Genomic DNA, 18,926 nt, shown 5'->3' with positions numbered 1-18,926 from the left:
ATTTTTGATTTGTTCTTGTTTGGCTTTTCTGTGTTGTGCTGTTGTACTTCAACTGCAGATTATTTATTTAGTCTGAAAAAACCCTCTTCTTGAATAAAACCATTGTCACAGGCTCACTTTCGTGCTACAGAGGTAACTAAAGTTTGCACCGAATACTTTTCTGTTTGCCATCAAGAGAAATAATTATACCAATCAGAAACAAGTTTTCTGAGCCGACTTCTGCTCCCTGCAAAAGGAGACATGGGGACATGGGATTAGGGTTTCACAACTGCTGCTAAAGTTGCAGAATCACTGCGTTCACAAGCCGCCGTGTAGCTAATGTTATTGTATAGTGTGCAGATGTGTGAACTTGTACATTTCCTTGGCCTTGTATTAGCCTGAGCATAATTGACGCTTGCAGAGAATGACCCTCCCCGACGGTGAAGAAAGTCAGTGCTGAGAGAGGCCGTGACGCCAACGTGCCGCGGCTTTGTTGACAATGGCCTCTCGTTCGATCCAAGTTCATCACCCGGGCAGGTTATATAGTCCTTGCTGTTCCTGTGAACAGTTTTGTGACGCGCAGACAGCTCTCGTGACTGAAAAGTCGAATGCGTTGTAATCTTGCTGCGCATTAATGTCAGTTCTGGTTTGGTATATTGCCATACAATTACCACTGCCTACGTGCTCGCCGAGGCTGTCGTACACAGTTCGTCTCTCAGATGAATAATTACGTTGTTCCAGAGCAATGGGCAGGTGACCCACTTTTCCTGATGCAAAATTTGAAGTGATGAGGTTTCCAAAGCATTAAAAAGACATATTTTCTGCAGAAATTAGATGTATTCATACATACAGGGCCGGACTGGGAACCAACACCGTCCCTGGCAAAGTGCATTAAATGTAAAAAAATAAACACCTTGGCTGCGGCGACCCCGGGCTGCCTTCCTCCTTTTCCTCTGTGTTTCACGATGATCTGTGAATTCATGTGCGCCCACGGATGTGCATTCCTTGCGAGAAATGTGCATGCGCACGCTTGCGCAGATCATCGTGAAACAAAGGAAGAGGAGGACGGCAGCCCGGGGACGCCGCAGTCAAGTTAAGTGTTTATGTTTTTACATTTACTATATATTTAATGTAATTCTTCCTAGGGAGGGTGGAGGCCGGCGGCGGAGTTGCCACTGAGTTGGTCCCCAACTACGTGGATCTCCGCGTAGTGCCGCTCTGCAAGCTCCACCCAGGGTTAGTTAGAACCAAACCCTTCAGGTTGAAAGGTCAGGAAATGAGCCATGTGCATGGCCGTAAGGATGCACAACAGGACAGTCTATACCCTGTACTGTGCACCTGGGGTAGGAGGCTCAGTCACTAGCTGCGTGTAATCAAAGCACAGATGGGCCAAGCTGTGGCAAGCAAGATCCTGAGGAGGTGCCTGTCACCCACAGGGGTGTAAATTTGAAAACACCACACATCAACCCAGAGAGGTCGAAGACTGAGCACCACACACCCATAACATCTCACCTCCACATCCCTGGTCCACTGGAAGACCATCAAGGCCCCATTAGCTCCTGTATACACAGGCTGTCAGGATCTGACTTGCAGAACGCCTGCAGGTGCCTGGCAGTGGGTAGAGAGCTATGCGAAGACAGAGCTTCTGTCTCGAGTCCAGTGCTGGCAGGGAGCGGACCTGGGTAAACTCTGAAATTAAAGTCCTGCTGTTCCTCTCTGATGATGCTTATTCTGGAATGTCACTTACTCACACTTGACGACCCAACCACTTCTCCATTGCTGCAATCGGGCCGGACCATCCAAAAAAGAAGCATCAATCAATGCAATGCACTTGCAATAACGGAGGCTCACAGTCGCAATATCCGATCATGACCTAATTTCTCGCAACCCCTGCTCCCTAAATACATCAGCAGCCTCGTCCCCACCACAGAGAACAAGATGTGACTCTGTGATATTATATATAATATTTATACAATCTATGGTTTTTAGGTGAGTTGCACCAATATTTCATTGACAAAAGTTGCAGTTGAGCTAAAATTGCAATTGCTGCTCATACCTAATTTCCTGTTTAATAAGGTCCTCTAAGTTGTTCATCACCACGCAATGGCCGGTTTTGTTTAGCATTACTCCATATGGACATAAACAAAATATTCCAGTCTCCTCTAACTATCCCAAGCTTCAAATCGGGTAAACTTTGAGAAAAAGTGGTGACGAATGTTCAAGGCTACTGCAAACCAACCCTCTCCCTTCCAGCCTCCTGAGATATTCCCAAGTTAAGCAGCTACAAATTACTTCAAACAGAAACAGCGCTAATTCATCCCTTTGCCGAACGATGAGATGGACAGGCAGCCAGAAGATAGCTGTGGGTGTGCTAGTGTGAATTACATGAAAGGGGCACGAAGTGCATGCGAAGAATATGCATGCAATAGTGATAGTGGTATTCTTTTATTTGGCCAAAATACAAGTAATATAGTGTGTATTGTTTACATTCTGCTGTTTAAATTAGTTTCAAGCTCAAAAGAACATTTTTTCAATATGAAAATACCCCTTGTTTTTAGAAAAAGTAATTCTCATTTTAACTCCATCAGTCGCCATGAGCCTTGGAGCATGGAGGTTGTCCAAGCAGCTTGCCTGAAGAGTGCAGTATTCATTTGATGTTGCCTTTTGTTGGTGGGGAAGTAGTGCAGATGTAAATTGCCAAGTGAAACGTGACACAGAGCGGGCCTTTGAGATGAATGTGCAAATATAAAATAACTGTGAGTGTTCACGCACAAGGCCTGTCTGATAATCATTCAACTGTGTGATTTACATCTAAGGTTACTACAAGAATGGAGATGCTAGAGCCAGTGGTCCTACAGTGGACCGATTTGCTCTAGAAACACAAACACAGATAACCTGCAGGAACTTCTGTTCATACGTGTGTCACTGGGTTCTGCCTAAAACTTGTACTGCAGCTGCAGACAAGTGATGTAACCTGCCCTTTTTCCCTTGCAGATTCTGCATAAAGAAAAACATGCTGGTTTACGTATGTGGAAAAGCACTGGCATTGGCAATTTACTCTGGGAACCCGTAAATTGGGAGGTCAGGTGTGCCAGAGGAAAGAGGCAGTGGAGTCCGGGGCACTGAGCTTGAAAAAGCAGAGTTGATAGTTAGCTTATACATTTATTTGCTGCAAAGAAATTGGTGAAGAGGACACACAATAGTAAATCTGTTCCAGATTATTTAATAGCGATTTGTTGGAGTACTATCTACTACTCTCTTACCTGTGACTTGTAGTCTCCGTGGCACTGGCTCCATTAGATCGCTGGCAAATAATGTGTTTTTGTGCGCCCCAGGCCAAGAGCATCAGCATGCAATGCAAACGACAAGTCAAAAGGAATCATTTATGGCCTGCTTCTGCTGGGTTTTCATTTAAGTGCGAGTGAGTTGTTAACAGAAAGCAGCAACGCACTTTTTAATGACGTTTATTGCCGATACCGGAACTTTCCAGGACGCAGCTTGCTTTGCCCGCAGCTCACCCATCAGCCCGCCCTCAAACCGTAGTAATTAACCAATGCAAAAGAAAATGCTCCTTGAAAGGCAGGCGTGAACGACTGACATCACTAATGTGATGCAGTCATCATGCCTAGTTCTGGGTGGGCCCTCCTTTGAAGACATACCAGACACAACATGAATCTGAACGGAAGGTGGAGGACACAGGACAGGTAAGTACATTTCTTTTGAATAATTATTGAGCTCCTCTCACTGGGGAGAAAAATTCAATAACCCTGGCCCTGTTAAAAAAGTACTGGTGCTAAGCACCTGAAAGCTCTGGCACAAATTAAGCATTGACGGCCAGTCCGGCCCTGAATACATAACTTTGAAAACCCCGTAAAGTGACTATGTGTATCACTGTTGTGGTATGTTATGTGTATTTGTAGAGTGCCCCCGTGGGTATCCTGAAGCTCAGAAGATGCGTGTGCCTTGTCTTAAAGGCGTTGTTAATCGAAGAGTCAGGTCTTCAGCTTCTTGCTGAACTCAAGAAGAGAGGAGAAGGTTCTGATGTATAATGTGAGGTCGTCCCATGCTTTAGGGGTGATTTACGGGAAGGCCCACCTCCAGATCTGTTTCTGTGTATTCATGTGTGCGAGCAAGAGTCTGCCTGAGCAGCGGCGCCTGCGGGGTTGGTGGAAAAAGATGCAGTTGTTCAGGTAGGCAGGGTCTTTGTTGTGTAAAGGCTTCAATGTGAGTGAGGAGTTTGAACTGTGTGCATTTGTTTATCTGGAGCCAGTGGAGTTCCCTGAGAAGTGACATAATGTGAGTTCTCCTTGGGATGGAAGCCGAGCTCTGGATGGCTTGTAGTCTTTGACCTTGATTTATGGTATCCGTGCTATGAATAGAATATTCTTTGTTCTCTCTTCCTCCTATATTTGATTTACTAGGGCACTTACATTTGTCATCTTACAGACAGGTTTTATCACAATTTCATCCTTTTTATTTTGTTAGACACTTCTTGGTTTATTTTTTGTGCTACCTGCATATATTTAAGCATAATGCTTCCACAATCACTGTGGCAGCAAGGGGCGATTCCTTTAGCATTAAATAATAAATAGCTTGCGCTTGTGGAAAGAGTGGAAGGTTCTGAAGGCGAAGGTTCAGTAATTTCAGTGAACCAGAAGAAAATTAATAATTTGAGGTGGACCAAAAAGCAGCGTATTTGGAACTTCTCTGGAATTGATAAACGTGGATTGCTGTCTGAGGAGCCACCCCACCATCTGTATTAAAATGGTAGCATCCTTTACCCTTTTAAAGATCTATTCGCCAGCTGCATGTGTGTATTCTTTACTGAACACCTCTAAGTTTCGCATTAATCACTCTTTTTTCTTCACGGATTTGAGAAGTTGATGTGATGATGGATGGGTAGGGTTTCCTCCCACACCCCTATTATCCTTCTTGCATTTTGGTGGGGAACTCGGAAGAGTTGGCTGTTCTAGAGCTGGGCTTGTACACAAGACCAGTAATATTCCCAACCCATACTCTTAGACGACTTTGTGAGTTTGGATGGCCCAGTAATCAAATGCTCTGAGCACATATTAGGTCTTGGGAGCTTGCTAATGATGTTGACGTGCAACATTGCCACTGTCAAAATGTTGCAGATAGAAATTCCTAGGTCCATGGCTAGGCTAGAATATTTCAGGTTGGCTTTAATATTTGTGGATATTTTTTTAATGGGGTATTGCAAAACCGGCCACTTAAATAAATGTGTCCATTGAGAGAAACGCCAGTGACATCATCTGCAGGCGGCTCTTTGTAAATCTGGCATTGCACAGTATTCTACCGTTCAGGCAAAGCAGCGTTGCAATTTTCCATGCAGCTCTCCATTGTGTGAAAGAGAGTAAACATAGTTCCGAATGAGAACTATTTAATAACATCCTCAGTTTGGCTAGTGAATTATATCCACCAAACTGGATGACATGTAATCTCTGCTAACGCAGTAGTTTTCTGGATTGTCTGCCAGGGATGAACCACTTTCGATAAGAGAAACACCTGGAAAATCCAACTATCTCTGTCCATTCTTTTGGAAATTCCACCAACAATGTTGTGAGCGTGAGTTCTGGGAATGTGCTTTAGAATGGCAGTACACACTCAGTGCCCACCTAGTAGCTTCCCTAACATCCAGGGGCCCATCATTTTACAAATGCTGTACTTGCCTTTTCCTCAAAGTCCACCACCATTTCCATGGCAGTCCATCATGGAGTTTAGCCCACCGGAGACAGTAGCGGACCTGTCATGAAATGCTGAGAGGCTGGTCCATCAACATGTATAGCAAGCTTAACTCTAAACCTTGGCAGAGAAAGATATATGTGTCTTTGCTAGAGTCATGACTGCCATATAGTGTACTTTAAATAGAGTTGGTGCAGATGGGGGATCTTATTGTTTTTGGTGCTACTGTCGGATTTGGCCCTTTCTAAAGGGTCATCCCCGAACTTTATGTCTTCACCCTTTTTTTGCTGAACCCGTTTTTGTTGGCCTTTAGGACTCTGCGCACTTTACCACTGCTAACTAGTGCTAAAGTGCTTGCGCTCTCTCATTTAAACTTGGTACAATTCGTTTACATCCAATTAACATGATTAGTTTACTTATAAGTCCCTAGTAAAGTGGTACTAAATGAAATGCTACTAGTGGGCCTGCATCACTTGTTGCTCCACCCCCTTACGTAGTCTTGCAAACCTGTCTTAGGCCTGCCATTGCAGCTGGTGTATGTAGTTTTAAACTGCCAGTTATACCTGGCAAAATAAACCTTTTGGCAGGCCCTAACCTTCCTTTTTAATAAGCATATGTCACCCCTAGGTTTGGCCATGAACTGCCCAGAGGTAAGAGTGCAGTGTATTTAAAAAGTAGGATTTGTAATTTTAAGTTTTACAGTTTTTTTAGTGCACAAATATTAAATCCGTTTTTGACTATTGCAAGGCCTACTTCTCACCTAGGGTCACAGTAGAGGTGCCTTATTATATTTAATAAGGACATCTTCCAAATGGGAACAGGTAAACAGATCATGTTTGGTGTTTTTGGAATGGTAATGAAAAATCCTCTTTGAGGCTAAAGTCAGATTTTGAATTACAATTTTGAAAATGCCACTTTAAAAAAGTTGGCATTTGAGTGTGTTGGTCATTTAGTGACTGCAGCCTGTGTAAGGGTCACATGACTGGGGTTAGTTGGCAGTTAGAATTTGTGTATTTCTCCTAGATAACCACACAAAAATAAGAGCTTAGGTGTGCCTCGATGGCAGGACGGGAGCGTGGAGTTAGGCACAACCCCACTTACACCTGAATAGGCTGTGTCCTGCCTTCACACAGAGGACTGCATACCTCCTGTGGTTCGTCTGGAGCCAGGGTAGGGGATGCAGGAAACATGTGCACTTCAAAGGGAATCCTCTAAAGGTTTCTCCCACTTGAAATAAGGCACCAGTTTTAAATATTGGACCTCAGACACCAACTCTTCAGTACACTTCTTGGCCAGTAGGTACTAAAGAAGTAGGACTGCCATTCTACTGCCCTGCTACTATGCTGCTGTGCTGCCTGTTACCCTGCTTGCAGACACATGCACCCTTCAGTCCAGGTTGAAGTGACTGCAAGGGTCAGCCAGCTGAACTTATGTTCTGAGCTGCAGAGACATAACAAGCTCCAGAGGCTCCCTGCAACTGCTCAGCTGGGCCTGCAGCACGACGGGCCGTAACCCTACTGGCCTCGGCTGGGACGAGTTCCAGACCCCCAATTGGTGCCCCTCAGCTCCTGGACCTTTGGTGTGACCTCAGTTGAGCTCCCCTGAAGTTTTTGTGCTCTTCACAAATTGGCCTGTGCGCACCAAGATATTACTGCCCCCAACGTGAAGTTCTGGAGAACCTGACTCTACACCCTACAGTGACCGCCTACGACGCCTAGCAGCACAAGATATTCAATTAGGGGCAGATTTACAAGCCCCTTGCGCCACTTTTGCATCACTTTTAACATGGGAAAAGTTACTCAAAAGTGGCGCAATGGGCTTATAAATAAGCCTCTTAGTGCTACAGAAGCAGCAGCTTTCAGGGACCGCCAACTTGAAGCTCAAGCAAGGACCATCTGTGACGCAAACAGGAACTTCGTGCTACAGCGCCGGCCGTCTCAGCGACACCCAGTGTGCTAAGCACGCGACATCAATGACCATCCATGACTCTACCATTTCCTCACGGCCCCTTCCACCTTTAATGGAACTCGTTCTAGGGTACTGCTGGGTCTTTTATGAAAGACTTTCTAGAAATATCTATTCCTGAAAGGCGCAGCATCAAATTCAGGCTCTTTGTCAATGTTGTATCTGTCTGCATTAGTGTGTGCCTGATGTCTGGCCATTTCTTTCCTCCTTTTTTTCTTGTTCCTCTGATACATTATTAATCCTCTTGTGTAATTTATTATTTATAGCATGCATGTGGTTCTGTATATCATCTGAAAGATGGCAATTAAGCACATCATAAAAACAATCATGTTAGTGTGGAATGAGAAAAAATATGGCAGACAGAGGTGTTTTGTGGAATAGAATATCATTTAATAAGCCAAGTTTAAAAAAAATCAACAACAAAGGCGCTGAAGCGATTTGAAAGACCAGCTACTAACTCGGAGGAAGTCTGAGGAGAGAAATTGATTGAATCCGGAAGGAGGAAATGAAACGTGAGACTGGAACTCCAGAGGTCAGACAATTGAAAGATTGCTGCTAATGGAGGATGAGACAGTGCTCTGCGTGTCGCTGGAATCTGGGGACTAGGGTGGTCATCTATAATGCTTTGTTGCAATTTAAATGCAGTCTGAATTGAAGACATGATGGAAACGTTCTATTTTTGTGAATCAGTGGTATGCGGTGCTAGCGGCGTGAGATGGAAAATAGAGATTTTATATAACTGGTCATTATTACGTTTTTCCCTGCTTCCCCGAAATGCGTTTCTGTTGACCAAAAAAGGATTTATTTTAGACTTTTTACGATGCAGAAAATGATATCCGGAATCTCACCAAACTTCACAATCAGAACATTTGTACTGAATTGTCTGATTTGCAGCAAATATGCCTGCATTTACGTCTGTGGCCAGATATCTAGAACTGTTACTATCATTGTAACTGTCCAAATAAATAGAATTTTTAAATACAAAATAAAAATACAGTGCCATAGAGTCACTTCAGGGAAATATGTTGGCGGTACCATACAATCTTTAGGAACAAGGGCGTGTCAACAGCGCTGCACAATACAGGACCACAGGTCTCTTGGGGATCCAGAACTCTACTGTGTGGCAAACAATTTATTTGATTCACCAGGCTTCATACAGCATGACAATTTAAATAGCACACTAAGTTAAAATGAATAAGGCTTCCAACTCCAGGGGCTGTATCATAACCTTGTGCACAGAAGCAGAACAGAACCTCACACGCGTTTTTAAGAACTAGCATTGTCTACAACTCATACGCTTAAAACTACCAGTTTGTGCACGCATACATGGCAACATTTTAGGAGAGGTAAGTGGGAGATATTAGAAAAATAATGGGGAGATTGTCTTTCTCCCATTGACTTCATTGAGGCCTGAATCTGGTCTCCTGTCATGTATGGGACTAGGGGCCTGATGCACGACCATTTGCTTTTACGACTCGTAAATTGGGAAAAATTGCGAGTCGCAAAAGCAAATGTACAACAGTGTCAGATACACTGCTAGCGATTCCCAATGGGGGTCGCAAAATGCGAGGCTCATGAATATTGGAGAGGTGTGGCTCACTGGTTAGAGGCGGCAGACCCGAGAGCAGAGAACGGCCCGGGACCAGGGTTCGATTCCCGACGCGGCAGGGTCTTGGACCAGGGTCAGCGGACTGATAATTCTCGCATCGGTGCCTACTCCGACCAGGGATCACACTCTGCAACTCTGGGCATTAGCTTGCCTCATCTCCACAACGGCCCCACACAAACGCCGGGGATGCCTGGTTTCACCTTGGAGACCCCCAGGAGGGACTATCTCACAGGGAAATCCAGGACGGGTTCCCCAGCGGTCTATAGCGCTACGAGGCCTGCGGTGCGGGTAGCAGTGCGCTTTACAAGACACAATTTACATTTATTAATGAGCCACTCGCAATTTGCGACCCCATTGGGAACGGCTGGCCCTCCCAGGGATGGTGGCCTGCAGGGCTCAGCAGACCGCCACGTCTGGGACTGCTTTTCAATAAATTAAATGCAGCCCATTTTCCTTAAAGGGAAACGGGCTGCATTTTTTTAAAAAAATGAAACTTTTTTGTTACATGTTTAAGGGCAGGTAGAGGTCCCTGGGACCACTGCCTGCACTTAAAAAAATATTTATGGAGCAAGTAACTAAGGGGAATGGGGTCCCCTCGGCACCCGTTCCCATTTGCGACTCCATTACCACCCTCTTGAAGAGGGTGGTAATTTGCGAGTGATTTGCAAACGCAATTGCGGACCCAAAACATGCTTACATATAGAATAGAGACCCGCTATTAAGAAGGGACAACCTTGGCACGTCCCTTCCTATTAGCGACTCGCAATTCCGAATTAGCTAGTCGCAAATACATTTGCAAGTTGCAACAGGTCCCAAACCTGTTTGCACATGCAATTTAGGGTAGTACATCTGGCCCTCAGTGTGCTGCTGCAGGACCGGATATCAGAAACACAGATACATGTTTTTCCCCTTACCATCAGGAGCACTGGGAAAGCGCAGGCTTAAAGTCACTGACAAAAATGTTGTGGACTGACCTGCAGGAGCAGGTTACTCACAGGGAATACTATGAGTCTCACTAGACCATTCCCGGCTGCAGCCCGCCAAGGAATCAGATGATTGAATGCAGAAATCAGGAGTCAGGAAGCTCGTCTTGAAACTGTCAGTCTCCCGCCTGAATCTGGAGGGTTGGCATGAATGCGGAAGAGCTGTAGACCGGTCAGCTGCCGCTCATGCTCTTCTTGCAGCCAGGGGCGGCTCTAGGCTCATGGCGGCCCTGGGCAGGGATTGTAGGTAGGGGACCCGGAAGAGAGGGTCCGGGCGGGGTGGCGCCCCCGCGGAGCTCAGGAGGGGTGGGTCAGGGTGTTAGGAAGTGGAACAGAGCTGGTGGCCACCAAATCCCTGCCAGGGGCCACCACGCAAATATGTATCCATCTTCAGAGAATTATTATATTAAGGATATATATTGGCATGGAGGCCCCTGGGGTTTGGTGGCCCTGTGCCGGTGCACAGCTTGCACATGCCTAAGGCCGCCCCTGTTGCAGCGCTACTGAGTTAGGTGACAGAGCTTATTCTTCAGAAACAGAAGTCAGTTGTGTGCCTGTGCTCACGTGCATGACAAGACCACTGAATTCCTGGTCTGAGTTTTGATTATGGCTTATTCACCCACAGTGGTCATACATGAGGAATGATAGCTAGAGACGTTGATGCACCCTACCGACAATGCTAGCTAGCGACATTGGTGCAACCTACTGAGATCTTTTATGGCCCCTTTCCCATGACCTCTGTCTCCACGAATTCCCATCACTACCACCGTCCAACAATGCCCCTCTCTCCTCCACTTGGAGGAAGTGACAGGAAACCAGGTACTTCACATTGGAGTGTCATTAACATTTAGGAGTAATTAAGAGGGTTGTGATAAAGTATGGCATTGGCATTGTGCCAGGTATGTTGTATTAATTTGTGTGTGTGTAGGATGGAGATGGCAGATCGTGAGGGGGTGGGTGGCACTCCGCCAAGAATAATTTTTTACTTCCATTAGACATGGGGTTGTGATCTTGAAGATGGTGTAGCCCACGACACCGCTACATCTGTACTGCATGTCTGTGTAGGAGAAGAGGATAAAGGGGTGTGAGCACACCCAACATTAAAATTCCTCCTTAGTGACTTTGAATGAAGGTATTTTTTTTAACCTATTGGTGAAAGACATCATAGAAAACACGAGCTTTGCTCTTGAGGCCTGTATCTTTCATAACAACTCAGCGATAAAACCTAGTTACTCACAGTAATCCAGCTATGATTGTGTACATTCTGCCATGCATGTCAACCGATGTAGTAATGCATGCTTAATCAGTAAATCACAGGACCGTGTTAAAACCAGGGAACAAGCACAGGTGGCTACAATAAAGGTACATCGTTGAAGCTGCTCTCAACACAATCCAGTGTATTCAGTCCCAGCCTTACATCACAAAACCCAAACTTAATAATTTGCCACTGACAATTGATTGTTTCGCTTTGCTCTGCACATTAATTTTGGGATGCTCTTTTATAAGTTGGTGTTTTATTTGCTGCTTTTAGAAGCAACCTCTATTTTTTATTAATTGTATTTATCGTTATCACGCGTGTTTAGTTGTTTTCAATTAAGTGAAGGTTACCCTATTTTAGAAAAAATCTCACACTAACAATTTTATTGCTTTACTTATATTTGAGACTGATGGGTGGTGCTCAGTGAAAAATGTTTCACAATGTCTATTAAGCTTGATTTTTATATGTGTATTGTAATGATTTAATTAATCAAACAATAAAGTGTATGCATGTATGTGTCAATCAAGCAATCAAACATTTATAGAGCCTGGCAAGTCACCCTTGGGGTCTCCAGGCGCTTGTAGCTGCTGCATGGTGGTATCTCATTTGAACATCCAGGTCAAGAGTCCTTTCTTGAATTGCTGGAGCGACGGGCGGTCCTTTGATGCAGGGGAAGGGAGCTCTATGTCTTGGCTTCCAGGTGCAAGAAGGAGCGTCCTCCGCTGTTGGTCGTCTGCGAGGAAAAGTGAATGTGTGTGTGAAAAGTAAATGTGAAAGTTGTTGTCCACATTTTAATTTTAGGTGCCAGAAAAGGCTATAGAGTCAGTTGTATAGATACACAGGGGTTTGGGAGTATGATTGTCATACCAGAGCCTCAGCTGAGTAAGTATCAGGGCCACTGGAATTATACCGCAGCGGAGGGCCAAATTATGAGGCAGGGTTGACTAAATTATGTGGGAAGAAAATGCAATTTATGTGACGTAATGTGGCACATACAGTGATAGTATTACCCAATTATTTTCCTATGTTTATCCTTCTTAAAACTATCTGTACATAGGTTGCCCCTCATTAGCACCTGTTTAACACCCAAATATAGCATTAATGAACAAAAAGAGGACCAGTAAACCTATGCAGTGGGACTTCAACTGCCCAGCAACGTGTCGCTGCGATTTTAGTAACTTTTTAACATTTAAGCTCAAAACTATTTTTTTGTTTTGTTAAAATCCGCAGACTATCCAACAGATGATGGATTGCGTGGCAAAAAGTGAAAGATTCGGGGCTGAGCATTTCCTTTTTAATGTGCATAAACAATGTAAAACTATGGTTAAGTTACTTAGATGATCATTTCTTCGCTTTCTACTGATTTTGACTTTTCCGTTGTTTCATTTCGTAGCACATCTCTGAGGTAAACATGTTCTTCTCTTGTGTTGCAGCTTTGATGTGGACAATGGCACATCATCGGGACGCAGTCCCCTGGATCCCATGACGAGCCCCGGGTCGGGCCTGATTCTACAGGCCAACTTTGTCCACAGTCAACGCAGGGAGTCCTTCCTGTACCGGTCAGACAGCGACTATGACCTGTCACCAAAGTCCATGTCCAGAAACTCCTCCATAGCTAGTGACATGTAAGTACTTCACAGTCAATCAAAATGGCGGATGCATTGATAGAGAAGTCTGTTTGGTGCTGCATTTGCGAAATGAAAATGAGTGCTATGGAATTCTGTGTAGACATGTAGAAGCTTTGTTGGACTTTTATGTATTGATTTGCATGCCTTAAATACCTATTGAACTTGATGACAGGATAGTGATATACCTACCGATTACATGTATAAGCCCTAATGACAACTTATGTGGAAATCCCATTGGGAGAAAATAATAGTTTGTGTTTGAGAATTGTACATTTTGCCGTAATTACCACCTCGGCAGGTTTCTATCCTGCTTAATATCTGCCAAGTAAAATCGGGTGGCGTTATTGCAGGAAAAGCACGCCAGTGTGATTGTTTGCACCTCAGAGCTGGAGCATCATTTTAGGTACATCATTTAGACCAACATTTTAGGTACAGAACGTGTCACGATACAGCAATGCCACCCCTGGTCAATATTGCGTCCCCCAGGATAGATATTTCCAGGTGCCATATTACTACACCCATAGACCACAGTGAGTGTAATAAGTCCCATTGTGTTGCTAAGTTGACTATGTACACTCTGTGAATGAATTATATTCTGAAATCGTCCTTAGAAGACAGGCCTGGATGCTTCTATACGTGCTCATGAAGACGCCCACGCTGGTCATGTGATATGCTTGTTTATTAGCAGGGCGCGAAAACATTTAGGTGTAACCAAAGCAGGACATTGTCTGAATTTATTGGCCGCTAATAAGATCTATGATACTGTAGACAAGTAATTAGAGCTCTGCTCTACTGTGGTAACTTAATCTGTTTTCCTGTCTGTACATTGTATAAGGACAAAACAACTGCGTGTTGATTAAACGGCGCTGGTGCATTCCCAGGAGGCACATGTGTTCTGCATGTACACAGGAAACAGTATATTGTTCAGCTGGAGTTAAGTAAAAAGAAGTTCAAAACCGTTATTTAGTTCAATGTCAAAAAAAAGGGAAGACAAACAAAATCAGTGGAGATTGTAAATACCTAGTAATGGGGAATTTGCCCTTTAGCCCTCTTTTTTTAGAAACATTTGAAATCGATTTACACACAGCTCTTCAATACTTTTAAAAGTATTTCTTTATGTGTTTGCTGTTTTAGGTTTTATGGTTCAGAAAGGAAAATACCGAATTCCACTGTTTTTCCTAATATTTTTCCAGCTTCGACTCAAAAATACGGTCCAGGCCTGTAAAAACTAGCCAGGTGGCAGCCTCACACCTGGGCACCATGTGACCTAGACAAGCACCTAAGACCCTCCCCTCTTTCCCTCTGAACTTCTGCATGTCCAGGGGGGGGATAATAAAGGAGAGGCACAGTCTTCTGTCCCTCACCGCCCATTCTGTGTCAGTCCCTTCATTTTCAGTGTGCCTCTTGGCCGGTTTAGCTGGTAGAAGGAAGGATTTGCATAAAAGTTATTTAAAAAAACCATGCATTAAAAGCTTTATTCATTAGATACAATTTTTTGGGGGATGCATATTTTGCATATTCTTAAACATGCAGGAATTTTCTTTTCAATCTTCTTTTCAAGCTGACTCGTGGCCGAATTATTAGCAAAAAAAATAAGGGGTGAGGTTTGACAATCTCTTGTCATTCTAACCCCAGGTGTCCACGGCGGTGGGCACTTGTTTTGGGCTGCTTTAGGCCTTAAAAAAAATATTTTTTCTGCCTCTGCCTTCCAGAAAGATGGTGGTTCATGCTCTCGTCTCCTTTAGGTAGGACTATGGTAATGTTTTGTACCTGGGTCTTTCTGATTATTTGATTAACAGACTCCAGGTCATTCAAAATACAGCGCATGGCGCATTCTCAGACTCCTATGTCAGACATCTATGTCTCTTCTTTCGCGATCATCGCACTGGCTGCCTGTCAGTATTCCGTCCATCATTTGTTTGCTGTAACACTTTTCGGCTTAAGTGGGATGGGTATGCCCAGACGTGGGTCCCTTGCTCGCTGTGCCACTGGATTCAAGCTAGCCTGGCTGAAGAAGGGTGACATACCCTGAAACGGGTCCCAGGATGCTTTTTACGGTCCAAGGAGGACCTGGCCTGGCAGTTCAGCCTGGACTGTTCCCATGGGGCACAGGGTCAAGACTGATTTGCATATGGCTGGGTCCAAACTAGGTTGGCGTAGTGGGCAAAAGAACGATGGATTTAACCCAGATCTTTTGACTGGGGGAGAATGTTTTAATTGTCAGCATTCCTTTCCTCATTTGTTTGCTGTCATCGGAGGACAGCAGGTAAGCGGGAGGGATGGCGGGGGAGGGAGGTTTGATAAACAGAATAGGTAAAATGAAATAAATAAATGAAACATATTCCGTCATCTGTCAACACCCCCCACCCCGCCCCACTCCACCGCGCTTACCTGCACCGGCCGTCACTTCTGCCTGTAAAGGATTGAATAGTTTACAAATTGTTAGCTTTGACCCACAGGGCGTTTTGTTTTGGCTGGCTCCCAGTTGTTGATAACTGGATTGTAACACTATTCTCCAGCAAGAGTTCAGCATTCTTCACAGCCTTTTCTTGCTGCGGTTCCCAGTGTCACGAGCTCAGAAGGAGAGGCCCTTCCTTCTCTTATTTGGCCCCATCAGTGTGGTATCAGCTTCCCTTTGAGCTTTCGTGGGTGAGCTCTGAGTCATCTTTGAGGAGAAAGCTTAAAACCTGGTTGTTTACTTTGGCATAATTTGTATCTTTGCACTGTTGGTTTTTAGGACTGGGGTACTACTATGAGCATTTGTGTGCTTTATAAATTTATTAATTCGTTCATACATATTTTGAATATTTTAAACATGAAGGAATTTATTGTGATAAATGCACTTTCAGGAGTTAGCACACAAAGGAGCTGTGAAAATTAGTGTTTTATCCTGTATGAGCTGAAGGGTGAATCTCATGTGCCCAACTGTGCTTCTGTAGGACAGGCTGAAGGAGATCCATGTTAGGCCCTTATTCTAACCGAACTGAGGTAACTACCTGTGCAGTAATACTGAACTTTTTTCACTGTTCAAACTTCACCAGCTATACCTGGCAGAATGTGTCCACTGGAAATTCTGTACATTCCATGTTTGGTAACTCAGAACTGGGGAAAATCTGTGGTATTACTACATTATCCACTAATCTTCGGAGCAGAACTCAGAATGAGATGGGCAATTTCACACTCGATAAATATGTCATCTCAAGTTGCCACTTTTTAATGGGTCTGGTAATTCCTCCCGAAATACTGGGAGACCAAGAATGGGTCCAGAAAGGCTTAGTTTAGTCAACGATTTTAGAGAAGTATTACTTTTTAATATTTGCCATATGTAAACCCGATACTGTAGCTATAATATTTTGTTTTGAAACATCCCTACAAGTGTAGGAAAGTAGGATCTACTTCTATGGTTACCCTCCACTTTTTGCCTGGTGCTAAGCTGTATTTTGACTAGTCTGACTGTGATCCTGTTACTTAAGACCCCAGTCTATCTGCTTTCTCCCTAAATTGTTGTGTTGAATACTTAGGTACACTTCAGACTGGATAATGGGGTACCCTTATCAGTCCCTAGTATATGGTACTAAGGTACCCAGGGCATAGGTACCTCAGAGGTCTCCCATGGGCTGAAGCATGCATTATGCCACCCATGGAGACCATGTTAAATGGATCTACAGGCCTGTCATTGCTGCCTGTGTAAGTTGGTGCTTGCACCATTTACTTAAGATATAGGTTTACTATATCTACGGGTCACTGCACTTAAAACCTATGTCACCCCTACAGCAGGCCTTTGCAAACCCGAAGGCAGGGTGCTTGGTTCTAAGTGAGAGGGTGCCCCTGCATGAGCAGGACACCCCTGCAGCCTATGAAGTCCATTTTTCCGGGTTGTCAGTGAAGCAGCCATATACTCTATAGAAGGGCACCGCTTAATTATGCGATGAACATCTCAAAAACGGCTGCAACAAATCCTATTATGTTTGGTATCAAACATGTTGGAATCATACCCCCACACCCTAAACTATGTGGGAGTATGAGTCCAAGCACTGGAAGAGCCCTCCATTATGCTCTCAGTGTTACCCGTTCCTGTCTTCTAGACCCAGACAGTACGAAATGATTGTTGCCGACCAGAGACACATTTCTGCCCTCCTGCTGCTGAGCCAAGCTCGAGCAGAGGAAGGTGGAACAATAAGCATCCTGTCACAGGGATCACCTCCCAGACAGGATTCAGTGTATTTGGACCGGGTGGGTGCACTTGCCAGCGCCAGAAATTCTGCATGAGGGACACACTTGGCGTCCCTGTGCATAGTCCAGTTCAAACCAGTTCTGGGAGCCGTTGGCTCCCGCTCTGGTGCAAAACTGAACAACGGACATGGGAGTAACCTCCCGGGCTCTGCTACACAGGTGGTGGTTTTCCACAGCTTCGGAGGCCTGCCCTGCTGTCTCACCAAGTTTGAGACCAGTATCCCTTGTGGGGGTTGCAATGACTGAACCCCTGTGCACTGCATCCAACTTGCAGTCACAAAGGCTTGTTGACTTCTTTGCAAGAAGATCTTCCGGCTCCAAGTAGCCTCAACCTCGAGCACCTCCAGTGACCAAAATCTTCAGCCACACCGCATCGTGTGCATCATGGCCTACATCTTTTGGTGAGCTGCTTGAGGTCCTCTCGCGACTCCAGTGCCTTCAACCTGTGGGTCCACTTGAGGGTCACACTTGTTTCTTTTGGGCTCCTCTGATTGCTCGGGGCCTGCCCTGACTCCCCCTGCCTATGGTGAGTCCCCTGGGCCTTGCTGGTCCGGACATTGCTCATTCTTTGAGTTCTGTGTGGCTTGTTTTTGCCTGGGCTTGTTGGTGCTCCCACCGGACACCGACCCCTCAGCACTCAACATCCTTTGTGGGACAGCTCGTACCTGGGTCCTGGTCTTCCTCAGCGTCGCCTGGTCCTCAGAGCTACAGAGTCATGGTCATTGTCATCTTCCATGAAGCACACGACATTGGAGGGCATTCGTCCTCCAAGTCTCCTTGTCACTCCTGAGTGGCATAAACTCTGTCCCCTCTGCTTTCAGGTACTCCTCTTCAAGAATCCATGCTAGAATTCCCACGAACACTTTCTCCTCTTCCAGCAGCGGCACTTTCCTAAAGTCCTCCGTTGGGTTTGACGGCGGTTTCCGACACCACTTCATACGTATGCACCCGACATCCCTGGTGTATCCACGGGTGGGGTGGCTCTCCAACCTTCTGCTTCCACAGGGTTTGTTCAGGGTCCATTGGGAAGGGTCCTTAATCTTTAAAAATCCAACCACGACTTGCACATAGAGCTGTACGGAGCCCACAGCCTTGTTTCCACACTGCACAGGCTCTCTGTGGGGACCCTTTCTACTCACCTTGGGCGGTTCCTTGGGGTCCCAGCACTTCTACGTCCTCTCGACACTGTCTTCACTCGAATTGTGGTTCTTATACCACTTTCTTAGTATATGGTTTTGTCCCCTCCCTCCTTACCCGAGCCACTGTGTATTTTGTACTATTTACTGTGTTTCTTTGCTAAAGTATTGTGTGCATTGTGTGTATCTCTGTGGTGGAGATATTATATAATAAATACATATTTTTATAAATATTTGATGTGGTTCTTTTTCACTTAATCTATACTATAAGTTTGCATTCTGCCAAAACAAGCTGCTTTACACTCCTTCTGGACGAAGCCTGAAGGCTGCTTTCCACAGCTACCACTTAGGGAGCTTTCTAAGATTGTCTGAGATATCTGAAATTACCATAAGGGTTTTCTGTACGGGGGTAAGATTCCCACTTACATAAGT

The 18,926-nt window shown here is 44.9% G+C and overlaps 1 protein-coding gene across 3 annotated transcripts in view; it reads left to right on the top strand.

The window, feature by feature from the left end:
- PDE4D (phosphodiesterase 4D) overlaps positions 1–18,926 on the top strand; it is a 1,324,573-nt gene that overhangs the window by 760,751 nt on the left and 544,896 nt on the right. For all 3 annotated transcript variants that reach the window (XM_086960668.1, XM_086960666.1, XM_086960670.1), the window contains exon 2: positions 12,931–13,122. In XM_086960668.1, coding sequence (XP_086816794.1) covers positions 12,931–13,122 — 192 coding nt within the window. The remainder of the gene's footprint in view (positions 1–12,930; positions 13,123–18,926) is intronic.

Source organism: Lissotriton vulgaris, chromosome 3_1 (assembly GCF_964263255.1).
Source record: "Lissotriton vulgaris chromosome 3_1, aLisVul1.2, whole genome shotgun sequence".
Classification (NCBI taxonomy): Eukaryota; Metazoa; Chordata; class Amphibia; order Caudata; family Salamandridae; genus Lissotriton; species Lissotriton vulgaris.
The sequence above is the reverse complement of the archived record's forward strand: the minus strand, read 5'-3'. Positions and strand labels throughout refer to the sequence as shown.